This window comes from Rhopalosiphum maidis, chromosome 4 (assembly GCF_003676215.2).
Source record: "Rhopalosiphum maidis isolate BTI-1 chromosome 4, ASM367621v3, whole genome shotgun sequence".
Taxonomy (NCBI): Eukaryota; Metazoa; Arthropoda; class Insecta; order Hemiptera; family Aphididae; genus Rhopalosiphum; species Rhopalosiphum maidis.
In genome coordinates, this window is record NC_040880.1 from 26,121,687 (window position 1) to 26,136,495 (window position 14,809).

Here is a 14,809-nt window from a genome sequence, read left to right on the forward strand (position 1 = left end):
GGTACTTAAAATACTAGAAATCACAAAGAGCTCAAAAACAAATAACCAAATATAAATATATATATATATTTTTTTGTAATTTTTTTAATTTTTTTTTAGTTAAATTAATAAATACTTACTTACATATATTTATAAAACTGAATTCATTTGTCTTAAAAAAAAAAAAAAAAAAAAAATACATACCATATTTTCGTAGCACAATTTATCTTTAATTATGCTTGGTATGAATAACAATTTTTATTGATATTGTATTTTTATTCGTTATATAATTTTGATTTATAACACATTTTATAATGTGAATAAATTTTACATAATAAATAACAAGAAATAATTTACAATCAAATAACATATAGATAGGTACAGTTGTTATTAATTTGAAATTTGGTAGAATTCTTTTTACCTTAGTTCTTTAAAAATCAATTATTACATTTGGGGTCAGTTTTCATCTGGATCAACTTTCCTACGAGTATCATTTTCAGAAATTTTCTGTTTAGATGGCGGCAGTTCATCCACTTTAATGATATCATCATTTTTGTTTATAATTCCTTTTCTGGCCTCCATGAGCAATTTCAAAAACGTTTGCTTGTCAATCGAGCTATATCCTCTCCATTTTAGTAGGTCAGACACCTGATCCTACACCACACAAAACAGATAGCAAGGGGAAATGTTAGAATAGGTATATTATAGTATATAAAATACCAAATATTGGCAGCTAATCAGAATACAGAAATGTCAATATTTATAAAGGTTAAAATTGAATATTTGTTATTTTAACATTGATAAATTAACTCAATGTAAACAAAACTTCCTACAGATATTTGCAAATCATCATTAATTATTTATCTTTACTGAAAAATTGTAAATACTTATTACTTTCTAGTATATACTGTATTGTATAGAATAAAGTCAATAGAGTTTAGCAGCTCATGTTCTACAATGAAAAAATAAATCTATTTTCTCATTAATTCTAATATACTTAGTTTAATGCAATAATTAAAGATAGGTAATATATATATGGTACCTATAGGCGTATGCAGACTTTAAAAGTAGGTAGAGCCTAAATATTATTATCGGCTCTCTGTATTAAAATGATTAGACTTTTTTTAAACTCAATGTGCTTATAATAAAAATATAATAGAAAAATACAAATTTCACACTACCAAACATTACCAAAAATAAAACATTGAACAAATAGTTTTTTAGTACAAAATTACAATTAACTCATAACAATTTTTAATATATAATATTAATCACTAAACATCTATATGTTAATTTGTAAATAGACTTCCATCTATGTATAGTGTATACAATGAATTATTCTAATTTTTCAAATTTGCTTTAAAAATATAATCAAAAATTTATTTTGGTAATTAAGGTATATTTATTGCAGTTAATATATTGGTAATTTGATTGAGAAATTGGGCACTTCTACCCATGGAATATCACAAGGCATGCCTGGTCTTACTCTACAAATCCTGTGCACACGCCTATAATAGTACCATTATTACCAATGTGTGAAAAATACTTTCAACATGTTAACTTTCACAGTTAAATTATGTTCAAATCAAAAATAAATAAATATGTACTTATAATATTAATATCAAACTTTAAAAAATATTTTTAGATAGTACATGACTTATTCAATCAAGTAATTTCTTTTAGACTGCATGAAATAAATAAATAATTATATCGGAGAGTTATAACTTGTATAGGTAACAGTTCTATATTTTCTTCAACTATAGAAAAAAATCACTTAATAGCGATCCCTGTTTAAATATTATCTGTGGTTCACAGACGAGAAACTTATTTTATGGTTGTCCAAATGAGGTTCTCTTTCATTACTTTTACTTTTTATTTGATTTGTTTACTTTGTCTTTATTTTCTTTAGTTAAATAAGTATATTGAATTTTGATGGCCTGCAAAAACTTCCTAAATTTCTAATGTATTAATTATAATCCAATTAATATTAATTGAGACCTCTGTTTAAATATATATGTTATTGATAAAGTTCTATCACTAGGTACAGCTAAATTTACTAATTAAAATTTCATTATAATGTTTTGTACAACTTAGGATTTACAAATCATGTTAGTAAAAGCTATTTATAAAAATTAATTATGATTTTTAAGCTGTTTATTGCTCAGATATATTACCTAATCTATCTGGAATATATGTGTCAGACATATTGATAAGTGTTACTGTATTTTGTGCAGAGAATATAATATTATAATAAATTATTATAAATTTATGTATTATAATTTTAATTTCTTAGACAATTTTTTTTTTTTAATTTTATATGGTTAACATAGAAAGATTTTATAACTAATACTTAAAAAAAAAAAAAATTAATTATACTTTTTATTTAATAAATTAAATTTACAATATATAATTATATGAAACTAAATAAACAAAAATGATAACTTTTAAGAAATGTATCTACTATAAAAGAATTTTACAATCAATAATGATTTGATATTCTTTAAATTGGTAATGAAGAAAAACTAATTTATCCAGCAAAAAATGGATTAATATTATGTATGTATCAATAAGCTGATCGATATTTTACACAAAACTCATGTTTTAATACGTTAAAGATCAATTAAATTAAACATAAAAAAAAAAAAAATTATAAAACTATTGTGGAAGTTATAAACGTGTGAAACATGCCAGCACAACAGCTCATTTTAATACCAATATTGTAGTATTAAATAGTTAGGTACATTTCTAAAATTTTTATTTTTATTTATAAATAATTTAAATGGTTATCAGTATTTCATTACAATAATTTTAAAACAATAGAAATATATGTAAGCAAACAATTAATATATAATCGAATTTAGTAAACTTTTTCATTTTAAGTTAAAAATCATATTAGTTTTGTGTTAAAGATTAATAGTTTTTTACTGCCATGATTGAGTTGTACAAAAATTTTTTGAAAGAGGTTAACTAACATAATGTTTTTATTTTTTATTGAGTATGTATAGTAATCCTATCAAATAGTAAAACAAACTTAGCTTTACTTAGTAATCAGACTTCATCTGTAATTTATATACTATATTTATCGCAAAAAAATTAATGGTAAAGATAAACAAGTTTTTGTTACTGTCTATAAGTGATTTATTAGAAAATGAAATTAATGATGATACAGTATACTTTCTCAACCTATTCGATTTAAAAATAAATTAAATACTCACTCAACCTAACTGGCTAACTATCATAAAAAAATATAATATTAAGAATCCTAGGATAATAAGCCATACATAATATAGACTGACAATAATTATTATTAATGGTTTCATAAATAATAAAAATAAGTATTATGATTAAAATTAAAATTAATATTTTTTAATTATTATTTACTAATTTACCATTCAAAATAATGTAGAAAAAGAAATAGTGTTAATTGATAAATGCATCAAATTGTAATATGGCAATCGTTATAATTATATTATATTGACCGGGTATGATAAATAGTGTTTTATATAGTCAGGATATACACAGTTAAGGGAAATATTACTAAATCTAGCAACTAAATATTAAACTAGAGCAGTAGTTCTCAATCACCAGTCCACGGATCAGTACTGGTCCTTGACATAAAAGGCACAGAAGTACTTATTGTATAGAGAAAAAAAGATTAATAAAAATAAAATTCAATCTAAATAATCAGTAAACCTAATTTGTGAATTATATGGAGGTCCGTAACTAAAAATAATTGAGAACCACTGAACTAGAGTATATAAAGTAAATAATGTACATAGGATGAATCTTATCGGAGTTTACTTAGTATATCAGAAAGCTCCAATATAAAATTATAATATAAAAATAAGTCTTTATTATCAAAGATATTTTATTTAGTTTAATGCAACATATGCATCATATATTCAATTAAAATAGAAAGTAATATTAAATTTTTTTTTAAATATATTTAAAATAATTAATAAGTAGTATGATTGATATGCTTTGACAATATGTTCCCAAATTAATTTTTATAACAATACCTAACCTAACATTTAATACTCTTATAAAATTGTATTATAAATTAAAACAATAATAAATAATAAACAAATTGAAAAATTTCATAAAAATATCACATTTAAATTGGAATTTGAATAAAATCTAAATTTAAAACAAATCAACGACCTATCCTGTGCCTACACAAGAGTATAGTAATAGAAAATAAAAATTCTAATACAAATGCTATTAGCATGAAGTTTAGTTGTACCTGTGTTGGATCATTGGAAGTCATTAGATCTTCTATAATTTTCTTTAGTTTATCTATTGAATTATTGATCATAGTTCCAGTATCTTCAACAGAATCTATCTCTGCTTCAGTTTCTAAAATATGTATGTTTAAATAGTAACTAATAAAATAAAAATAAATAACAATATAAATACCTTTGGGAAGTTCACTTATTGTAACTAGAAGATCTGGATTGATATTGAGCATATCCAGTAATGGTCGAGCTTCTGAAGCAAATAAAAATACCAGTGGTATACTTACATCATCTATTCCATCATCTGACATAGAAAATGCTCGAGATGTGATAACAGATGAATCAGTAGCATTATCAATGACAATACCACCTACAGCACCAGCCTCTTGTAATTTACGTGCCTAAAAAAATAAATGTATTTTTAAACACATGTAACTATTATAATTTTTAAATAACCACAGATAACCACAAAGCTTAAATTGTATATAATATAACATACACTAGACAATTATGTCACACTATTTTCAATAATATAACTTGATATTTTGATGAAATATCAAGTATTAACAATATTGTCAATATCTAATATTTATATAAAGTTCTACTTCTAACTATATTTGATATATCTTGAAAATATTTATTAGCAATTTTTTTTATATATACTATGTTTTCACTAATTTTAGTGCGAACCAATTTTCAAGTTTTTTAAATGGTTGAACTATAGACAATTGGAATATTCTTAATATATTTACAAGGTCAAATGTATACAATTATTTTTATTAATCAGCCTTTTTTTGAGCTAGGGATATATTTTTCAAATAATATTTTTTAAATCTTTTTTTCTTCAAAAATATCCTAAAATGTAATATTATAATAAATACTAATTGTTTTTATAATTTCAGAATACTTTACAACTAATTTCTTATGTGACTCTCGACCAATTTTAATTTAAAATAAATATACTTATAAATTGTATTCAACAGAAAATTTATCTTGACAAAAATAAATAGAAAAAGAACTAAAAATGAATAGGAGAACTTATAATCAATTATAAATTAGCTAATTTCAGGATTAAAAAAATAAAATAAATATGAATTTTTTATTTACCTTTTCAATAAACATGCAGTCACCACGTTCAACTAAAACTATTTTTTCTTTAACAACATTTGGATTTATTAAAGTTTCACATCCTTTAACAGGATTTGCAATAGCAATACGAGCCACAACCTTAATAAAATTAAAAATTGTTGGTAACTATTGATCATATAATGCATAATATTCATATAAATATTTTGTCTAACCTTAAGACCTAGATTCAAGGGGAGGCCAAAATTGGCAGCACCAGCATACAAAGAAACTTTTTGTCCATCTTGGTTATCAAATGATACTGATTTAGCAGAATTAATTTTTTCTTTTTGGTTAACATCTTTCATAATAATGTTTAATTCAGTTAAAAATTCATGTCCATCTATTTGATCTTCTGGATTACTTTCCTAAATTAGTATAAATAATTATTTATTATGAAATGAATAAATTTAAAAGAAAAATAAGTATTTACATGAGAAGAATTCATAAAAAGAAGTGGAAGGCCATTTGGAAGTTTAGTTATCACAATTCCCATAGCTTTTATCCTTTGCATATGATTCTCATTGCCAAACTGCAATCATTTGTATTAAAATAGGAACAAATAAATGTTTTTTTTTAAAAAAATTACCTGAAAAACTTTCGCAAACTCTCTAGCTTCTATTCTTGATTTACGATTAGGACAAAGTCCATCAACCATGTTTTTCAACGGTTTTCTTATAGATTCTGTAAGTAAATTGTCAAAACTTGGACATGATCTTTTGGGTAGATCAGTATCTTCATCTAAAATCTTTAAACAAAACAATTATATGAATTATGCTTCTGAAAAAAAAGTTTACTGGACAAATTTAAATTTTACCTTATCCGCATCTGTATAATTTTGTGGTTGAACAGATAAGTATAATGGTAATAAATGACCTTCAGTAGTGAATAAATATTCATCAATATTGATTATGAGATCTTCAGATTCAGCAAACAATAAGTATAAGTACTTAAATGTTTCAGCTAACACAAATGAATCCATTCTAGAATTTAAATTTACAAATTTGAATTCTTCATAATATACAAATAAAAAATAATTTAAAAATTAACTATTTCATAATTTAAGCTGATATTTTTTACCTAAAACGATATCACTTTTTCAGATATTTAGCATAGAAATAAATTATTATTACGTGTCTTCATTTGCAGTAGTTCGGACATCCTTAACAGCAGCAAATCCACATTCTACTCTTGCATATTTTTGCAAAGAATTCAGGACTTGACGACCGACATTTAAATAATGAGGATCGCCAGTAGCTTTGTATAAAAAGTATGTCGATTCTAAGAATTCAGGTCTCAAAGGATGCTGTCCCCAATGTACCTAAACCAACCCACCATTCAAAATATTAGTAAAAACTGATATAACTTAAAATTGAAGATTAAAACATACCTGAAAATCAGTTGTAAATGCTTCTGGTATAAAATTATGTTTTTGTACCACTTGATACAACATTTCATGTGTTTCTATTGCTGGTTTTAGGTCCCCACTAAGTACTTGTAAACCAGGCCAAAAAGCTAACAATGCATCCATAAAATTTTTAGAATTTATTTGAGGTCGATGCATATGAACATCCAATAACATAGGACCTTGACTTATATACTTCATAATTGCAGCATAATGCTAAATAATTAAATCCATTTAAATGATATATTTAAAATTTAAAAATATAATAATTTTATAAATACATTTTTTTGCTAACCTTATTAAATCTGGATAAGTAACGACTCTCTCCGAGTAAAACATAAGCTTTTAAACAATACTCATAGTATGAATCAATACCGGCTCCAACTCCAGAATCTCTTCGAATCCAATCACCCGAATCAACATTTAAAACAGTTCCCATAAGATTAGAAGACCGATGTCTTAGACTCCACAGACTATCCATTGACCTGTGGGCTTTTTCCTAGGGAAAAAATAACATAATTTGTAAAATAATAAACTTTTACAACATGTTTTAAAATTATTAAAATAAAATACATTTTTACCTCAAATATAGGTATACCAGATAACCGTGACAAGGCTGCCAATTCCAAAATCATACTTCCTGCACAAGCTGTACATGTTTCTTGAAAATAGTGGAGTTGATCTTTTTTGATACCATACTTTAAATTAACCTACAGAATACAAAGTATAAATCATTTTAACTAATGGACAATAGGTGAATCAAGTAAAATTAAATTATTTTAGTTCTTACTCTGGAATATGGTATTCCAGTTGTTGTGTTAAAAGCGGGCATTAATCTATACCCTAAATCTTTGGCCATGGCTAATAGTTCTCCATTATACCATTGTAAATGATTAGAATTTTCTTTAAAATGTTGTGCAAAAATATGTCCAGACAATAAACCTCTGAAGAATAAAACAAAAGTAATTAAATATGACCAGTTAATATGTAATAAAATACAATAACACCTCATAATATATTTTTTTAATTTACAATACCTATAACAACAAATTTCTGTATATAATTATAATTGACACAGATTGATAAATCAATAATGATACATTAACTATTAATTAACACTTAATCATTTTAAGGTAGAGATTAAAACAATTTTACACTCACCCCAAAACTCTAATATTAATTTCAAATACGGATACAACAACATCTCTATCAAATGTCACACTTGTTACCACTTTTGAAACAGCACGATCAAACTCTGGTAAATCACCAAGGACAACCAGTGTATCCATAGTATCAATTAAAGTCAATGAATAGTTTCCAAGTACATCATCCATGTCACCGCGGTTATTCTCTTTTGTTCTCCATCGTCCTTTACAACTTAACGGCATGAGCTCATCTGCAGGATATGCATGTTCCATATAATTTGTATATGCATGATAGAACATTTCTTTTGCTTTTTCCATTAAACCTAGTTTCTCTTCTTTGCTCATGAACGAACCAGAAAAAGGTTGGTCATGAGAAGTGGCAAATGCCACTAGGGAAATTAAACCCAACGTCTTTATCATGACGATATTTTAATATCTGTCAACTTAATTTAATTAGAAATTTTAAAAACATATTGAAATTTATATTATTATATAAACTAGAGGACTTAACACTTTTTATATTACAACGCACTATGAATAAATAAGTATACTCGGAAAATCAGACACTTCACAATGTTTCAGATAAAAAAAATACAGTTACAAGAGGCACAATAAACATGTCTAAATTACTACAACTACGTATACACTATACAAATTAATAATTATAATTTGTAATATTTATTTGATACATTTTTTTTGCCCCATTTTATTAGTTATAGTAAATCCTAAATAGTAATACGTGAATACAGATAAGAATGTTACTATTATCAGCCAGTGTGGCCATATTAATGACTAATGAATTGTAAACACGAATATTGATAACAATATACTGGAGCGCAGTGGAGGACTTATGCGCCAAAATCCTAGGTACTCGTGTGTCAGTTAATTTTGTAAATTTTTATCGACTATTGACAATTTAAAATATTTTGAAACAAAAAAAAAAATTGAGTTAAAAATCAACTAATTTATTTAAATTATATTTATTTTTATGTATTATGTGTATCGTATGTACTATATTGAATATTGATAATTTGGGGAATCGATCGTAAAAACGAGACGTCGTCGACATGTATGACGTACCCCTACCACGGCACCGCCGAAGGCCAAAACATTGAACACTTGTATGCTTACACATTTTAATGTAATATTTTTCTGGAATAAATTATCGCATGACATTGATTTTGGTACCAACATTTTTGTCTTTATGCGAGTTTTAAAAGTATATTGTACATACTATTCAATATTATTTGTATACCTAGCAACTACAATTCTTCTAATGACAAAGTCACAAAGGCTGTGAATTTAATGCACTTAAAAATTATTAAATATAAATATTAAATAATTTAATATAAAATTTTCTGATGTTATAATATAATTTTAACATTTAGAAATTTAGAATTAAGTAGATAAATTAAAAAAAATAACTTATTATCAAATTCCATATTATATACAATGCACAGCACAGATAAAGGTAATAATATATGGCTTTAAACGTTTATATGGTTAGTATAGGGAACCTAGCAATCTAATTTATTATCTAAATCTGTGATTTCATGATTTATCCGTCAAATAAGCACCGGGCATAAAGCCTAAGAAATACTCAGACACTGAGTAAGGCGCTCAGTTGCACACCTGGTCAATATCCTGTCACTGTTCATATACATATCTTATTATTAGTTCGTTAAATCAATCTTTTGTATTTCATTAATTCCTAATCCATTAAAAACTCGAGAAGATCATTTCAAACAACAAGTTTCGTAAGAGTTAGGTAATAATTTATCTATATTTAATATATATACTACGCATTGTCTTATATGCACATTTTTATTATGCACTCTTACTCACATCCCGAATTAAGATTACATATAAATATATATAAGGTAATGAGCTAAGAATATCAATTTAAATACTATATATTAATTTGTATATACTAATATTAAATCAAAACCTTATACCTTATTTTTATCTATTAGAATAGGTTTCTACTTAAAATTATATATTTATTGTACAATCAACAATTTTTGTCATCCGTTATGTACGAGTTGATATCAATAAATTAATTTCTTCAAGACTACAATAGTCAATAATACACATTAAATACCCGATTAAAAATAGAATAGTACGAAAACGTATAAAAATAATCGTTAAAACATGCATTTATATGCATTATTATAATTACATTATATTTTATATTTTTTAGCATTTTATGTATTAAAAGTATTTAATTTTTTGTTTACCTTTAAGCATTTTAAAATTGTATAACAGAGTGTGTTTAGTGTGACTTTGAGAACATTAGCTATTACTATGAAATTCGTAAAAACCATTTTTATTTTTAAATTTGGAAACTATTGCAACTATTTGCAATTGATTTTCTAAATATTGACTTGGTTTGTTACAAATTGTATACATTTTAAAAAGTGGAGTTGACCAAAATTGTCAGCAAATTTGCCAAAAATTATTATTTCGATTTTTAAATTCCAAAAATTGTTAAGTTATTATTTAGAACTGATTTACTGAGTATAGGCATTTCGAAATGGAACGAAAAAATTAGGAAGGAAAATTTCATGAAGTTGCCCCCCCCCCCAAACGTAATTTGCCAATTTGCACTTCTTTTTAAATTCTAAAAAGCAATTTTAAATTAATTTTTTTTATGTACTTTCACTATTTTGAATTAATTTAACAAATGAAGCATTTGGAGATCTAACTTTATGACCATTAGAAGGTTATAACTTAATTCTAAAGTTATTAAATCTGATGATCCTGCTGGATCTATCGTTGATTCTTGATATCTATGTTCCTATATTCAAATTATTTTTTTTTATATATTTTAACCAAAAATATTACTAATGTATAAAGTTTAAAATATTTAATATTTATTATATGTAAAATATAGACTATGCTGATAATGTATATAAATACTGATAAAAGTGAGGTGTATATAAAATATAATTAATAGAGTATTATTTCGAATACTTGGCTCAAACATAAAGTGATACCCGGCGTGTAGAATAGGCAAAATAGGTACATTACATAATAAATTTACCTAGTAATGATGACTATAAAATCAAAGTCAACACACACAATTGACATTGACCCAACTCCTAGGCCTTCGAGAATAAGAAAACCCCCTCAAAAACATTCCCCTTTTAATTATAAATGAAATTTAAAAAACAATTTGCTTAGAACATATATTTTGCTTTCATAAAAGTAAAATTGTAATTATAAATATTAAATAGTATAACAATATTCACAGCATATTATTAATTATACGCACATTATGTTATTGTTAGTATTAAGTTATATTTAACATGTTAGAGGTGTTATTAGATACCTAATATTAAATAATTTATATATAAATGGTGGGGGATTGTCTCACCATACGCGACGTGTTTACCGTGGTTTCAATAAAAAACACGCGTATTATTCATTTATATAATTTTACGCTGGGTGTTATTCATATTACTACAACACTCCAACACAATATGTACAACGCAACAGGACACATAATACCTATAAATATTGCTGATTTAGTGATTTAGTAATTTGTATATTATCTACTATCACAACCAACGAGTGCCTTTTTGTTACTTATTTATGATATATATTATGCTATAAGGTACTTGATAAACATGTCATATTAATTTGTGAATTATTTATTATTGTTATAATATAGAAACTCAAAAGTATTATTGTTATAATCTATTATAGATTAAAATAATTATTAAGAGTAGTATATGCACAAATACCTGCTTACCTAAAAATTACATATACAAATTCTTAGACAATTCAGTATTCATCTATACGTATAGGCTATAGTATCATAAGTACTCATCATCAGTATTAGCTCAGCAATCCTGAAAATTAATGCCATTATTCATAACATATAAGATACGAACTACACGGTCGGTGTGTATATTTCAATACTTCGTGTCGTTTTTCCGATTTGTGTTTTTGTCTTATCAACAATGTTGATTCAATATTATATAAGTAGTGCGTGGGAGTGGTGTTACCATCATTCTGGTAGGATTTATATGGTGATTTAGAGACATTTGGCACACTCTGTAAATGATTTTTTGGTATTATTAGTGGTGAGACGGTTTTAGGTTTGTTGGGCATGATTGCGTGTATAGAGTTGTTATCGCGGGACAGCGTCGATAAGCGAGCGACCGATTACGGCTGCCGTGTTGTGGTCGTATTCAAGTGAAATGTCTTATTATTATTAACAAAGAAGTAATTCAATAATTTACTAAAAACGAGTTTGCTGCGTCCCTTTTTGATGTAGATGATGCGTAGTCCGGCTGTCTGGAAAGCTTGGACTTTTAGGAATAGTTAAGTTTTTTTTTTTGAAAAAATTGAAGCAAGAACAATAGAGTTATTGAAAAAGATAATTATTATAACGATCACAGAGCGATGTTTCATTATCAACGGTCACGGCCGAACACTATATACCTATACCAGCTGTGTTTATGTACATATTCAACATTTAAACGTATTGTGCATTGTGTGCATTTATTATTTATATATTTTATTTAAAAAAATTCATATACATATGAATACTGGGCCCCACTGAAAGAACTCGTGTGGGGGGTCAGGAGTTCTAATTTTTAAAACAAATAATAAAATAATAAATGTTTTAAGCTTTAAATATATACTTTTTTAAAACCTAAAAAAAATAAGAAGTGAAAAAAAATAAAATTTCTATTATGTATACTTAGAATATACTTATTATATAGAATAAATAAGTATCTATTTGAATTATAAGTAATAACGCTATAAATACGAATCAAGCTATATTGTATTACAGTTTTTACGATCTATATTTTAGTATATATACAAACGTCAGTAGTAACTTAAATTAAAAGTTAGTAGGTGGGTATGCGGCACGTGGTTATCAAGAAAATAGTACAGCGACATTTACGTGTTCAGAAGAATGTTCGTATCATAATAAGCGATATGCTCCCGAATCAGCAGTCGTCAAGTGCGAATAGTGGGCATGGCTTAACGTCGTGTTTGCGGATCGCAAAAAGAGGATATCAGCGGAATATTTGTTTTCTCTCTCAGACCCACACGCAACATATAGATAGAACACTTTCATTTAAAATCATTTTTTTATGAAGTAATATTGAAATAAAATCATATATAATACACACATTATAGAGGATAATATTTTTGAGGGAATGACATATCGGTTTTATATTTTATTGTCATTTGATAGTCATTGTAGTCGACTTTCAAAATAAAAAAAAATGTTATAAATTTAAATGATGTTTAAATAGTTTTGAGGCAATATTTAGATAAATCGATATGTCATACCTTTAAAAATATTATTTTTTATCGTTTTTGTAATGGGTGATTTTAATTTAATTTATTTACTTTCATGCTTCCCAAAAAACTAGGAGGATCGGATCATTTGGATTATTTTTATTTCAATAGTCACATCAGTACAAACACGGATACTTTTTTGGTATATTAAAAATAATAAATAAGTTTTATTTGTCCACTTTTAATCACCAAATCTAACCACCTATGCCTAATAAGAACGAATCTATTGCATTTAATATTTATAGATTATATATATTGTATACCAAAAGTCTCGAAAATCAATATATTTAAATGTGGTTTTTTAACGTAACAAGTATAAAAATTCTGATTAAATGACATAAGATTTAATTTTATTTTCAAAAATTTAATAATTATAAAAAAAAAATTTTTTATGCAACTAAGATTTTTAATTTTTCAAAAGCTATTTTGTTGATCATATTTTTTTTTATCAATAATATTATAAGGTTATGATTTTATAACACATAGCACTTACTGAGTTGAGAAAAAGAAAAATTGCATATAAACTAGTCAATGAACATTATTCATTTTTTAATATAACCGAATTAAGCATAACTGCATAAGTGAATAGTTAGAGAAAAAACTGAACAGTTAAGAGGACGTTATACCCGCATGTGTTGTCTCTGTCTTACATTATATGTAATATGGAAAATTTCATTGATATATAAGATATAACCATCAAATATCAATAAACCATTTAATTCTTTAGTCGCTCTTAAATTATAGATTTCAATATGAAAGACAAATTTTATCTAACGACCGAAAACTGTTTTATGGAAATTTTAAAAGTCAATTTTCTACGAGGGATTACAAAAAGTGAATACATTAAAAACAAATATGTTAGAAAGTGCCAAAAAGGATAATGATAACGGATGTCCAGGAAAGTAAGCTCCGGCGCCGCTCGGTAGATGAAATAAAGTCATGTTTTTTTTTTTTGTTTTTGAAGGTGGAGGAGAGGAAAAAAACATTAGCACCCGGGTGCCAAATTTCTGATTACGTTCCTGGTTACCTAGCAAAACACGAATTGCATGATTTAATCACTCTCATTTGAAATGCTGATTTTTTATGACAATCTGTAAGTATCTAATTATTATTAGTGAAGCTTTTATAATAATTAAAATAAAATTAATTGTTTTACATTTCAATAATAAAATATTTATTTCAGCCAAGGCCGTAACGCCCGTAACTGAAAAAAAATTACCGCGAGTGAGGGTGGAGGTCCGGACCCCTGAACCCTCCTCACAGTAAAGCTACGGCCTTGATTTCAGCCTGACAATAATTATTACTCTAAGATTTATACCTAATTTAGTTTTTGATTTGAATAAGAATAACAATAGTTGTGTCTTATCGTGAAGTGAACCGAAAACTACGAAATAAGAATAACAATTTAATTAGATATGTAGTATGTACATGAAAGCATGAAACTTAGACTATGTATGTATTGTGGTATAATTGTCTGGTGGCAGGCTAAAATAGATATTTTTTTATTGAATTATAGGTATCGTTTATTTTGGTTGGTGATACTGTATCATGATATGATAACCTCAATTTAAATATTTAAAAAAATCTACCTACTAATA

The 14,809-nt window shown here is 25.7% G+C and overlaps 1 protein-coding gene across 1 annotated transcript; it reads right to left on the bottom strand.

Annotated features, from left to right (window-relative positions):
• Positions 1–305: 305 nt before the first annotated feature.
• Positions 306–8,309, bottom strand: LOC113549240 (ER degradation-enhancing alpha-mannosidase-like protein 3). The gene is made up of 14 exons (XM_026950448.1): positions 7,906–8,309; positions 7,535–7,688; positions 7,326–7,454; positions 7,040–7,243; positions 6,730–6,960; positions 6,473–6,660; positions 6,157–6,322; positions 5,929–6,087; positions 5,773–5,871; positions 5,516–5,707; positions 5,322–5,441; positions 4,396–4,615; positions 4,223–4,335; positions 306–633 (listed from the first exon to the last, which is right to left on the bottom strand). Exons 1-14 carry the CDS (start codon positions 8,307–8,309, stop codon positions 436–438), a joined length of 2,577 nt encoding a protein of 858 aa, XP_026806249.1. The 3' UTR covers positions 306–435.
• Positions 8,310–14,809: the final 6,500 nt, after the last annotated feature.

What these genes read in the sequence shown, in the direction of transcription:
- LOC113549240 (XM_026950448.1), bottom strand. Translation starts at nt 8,309, where the DNA reads ATGATAAAGACGTTGGGTTTAATTTCCCTAGTGGCATTTGCCACTTCT. An exon ending in CATTTACAACTGATTTTCAG is followed by an intron (nt 6,661 to 6,729) that starts GTATGTTTTAAT and finishes GGGTTGGTTTAG; the next exon opens with GTACATTGGGGACAGCATCC. An exon ending in AGTTTGCGAAAGTTTTTCAG is followed by an intron (nt 5,872 to 5,928) that starts GTAATTTTTTTA and finishes AAATGATTGCAG; the next exon opens with TTTGGCAATGAGAATCATAT.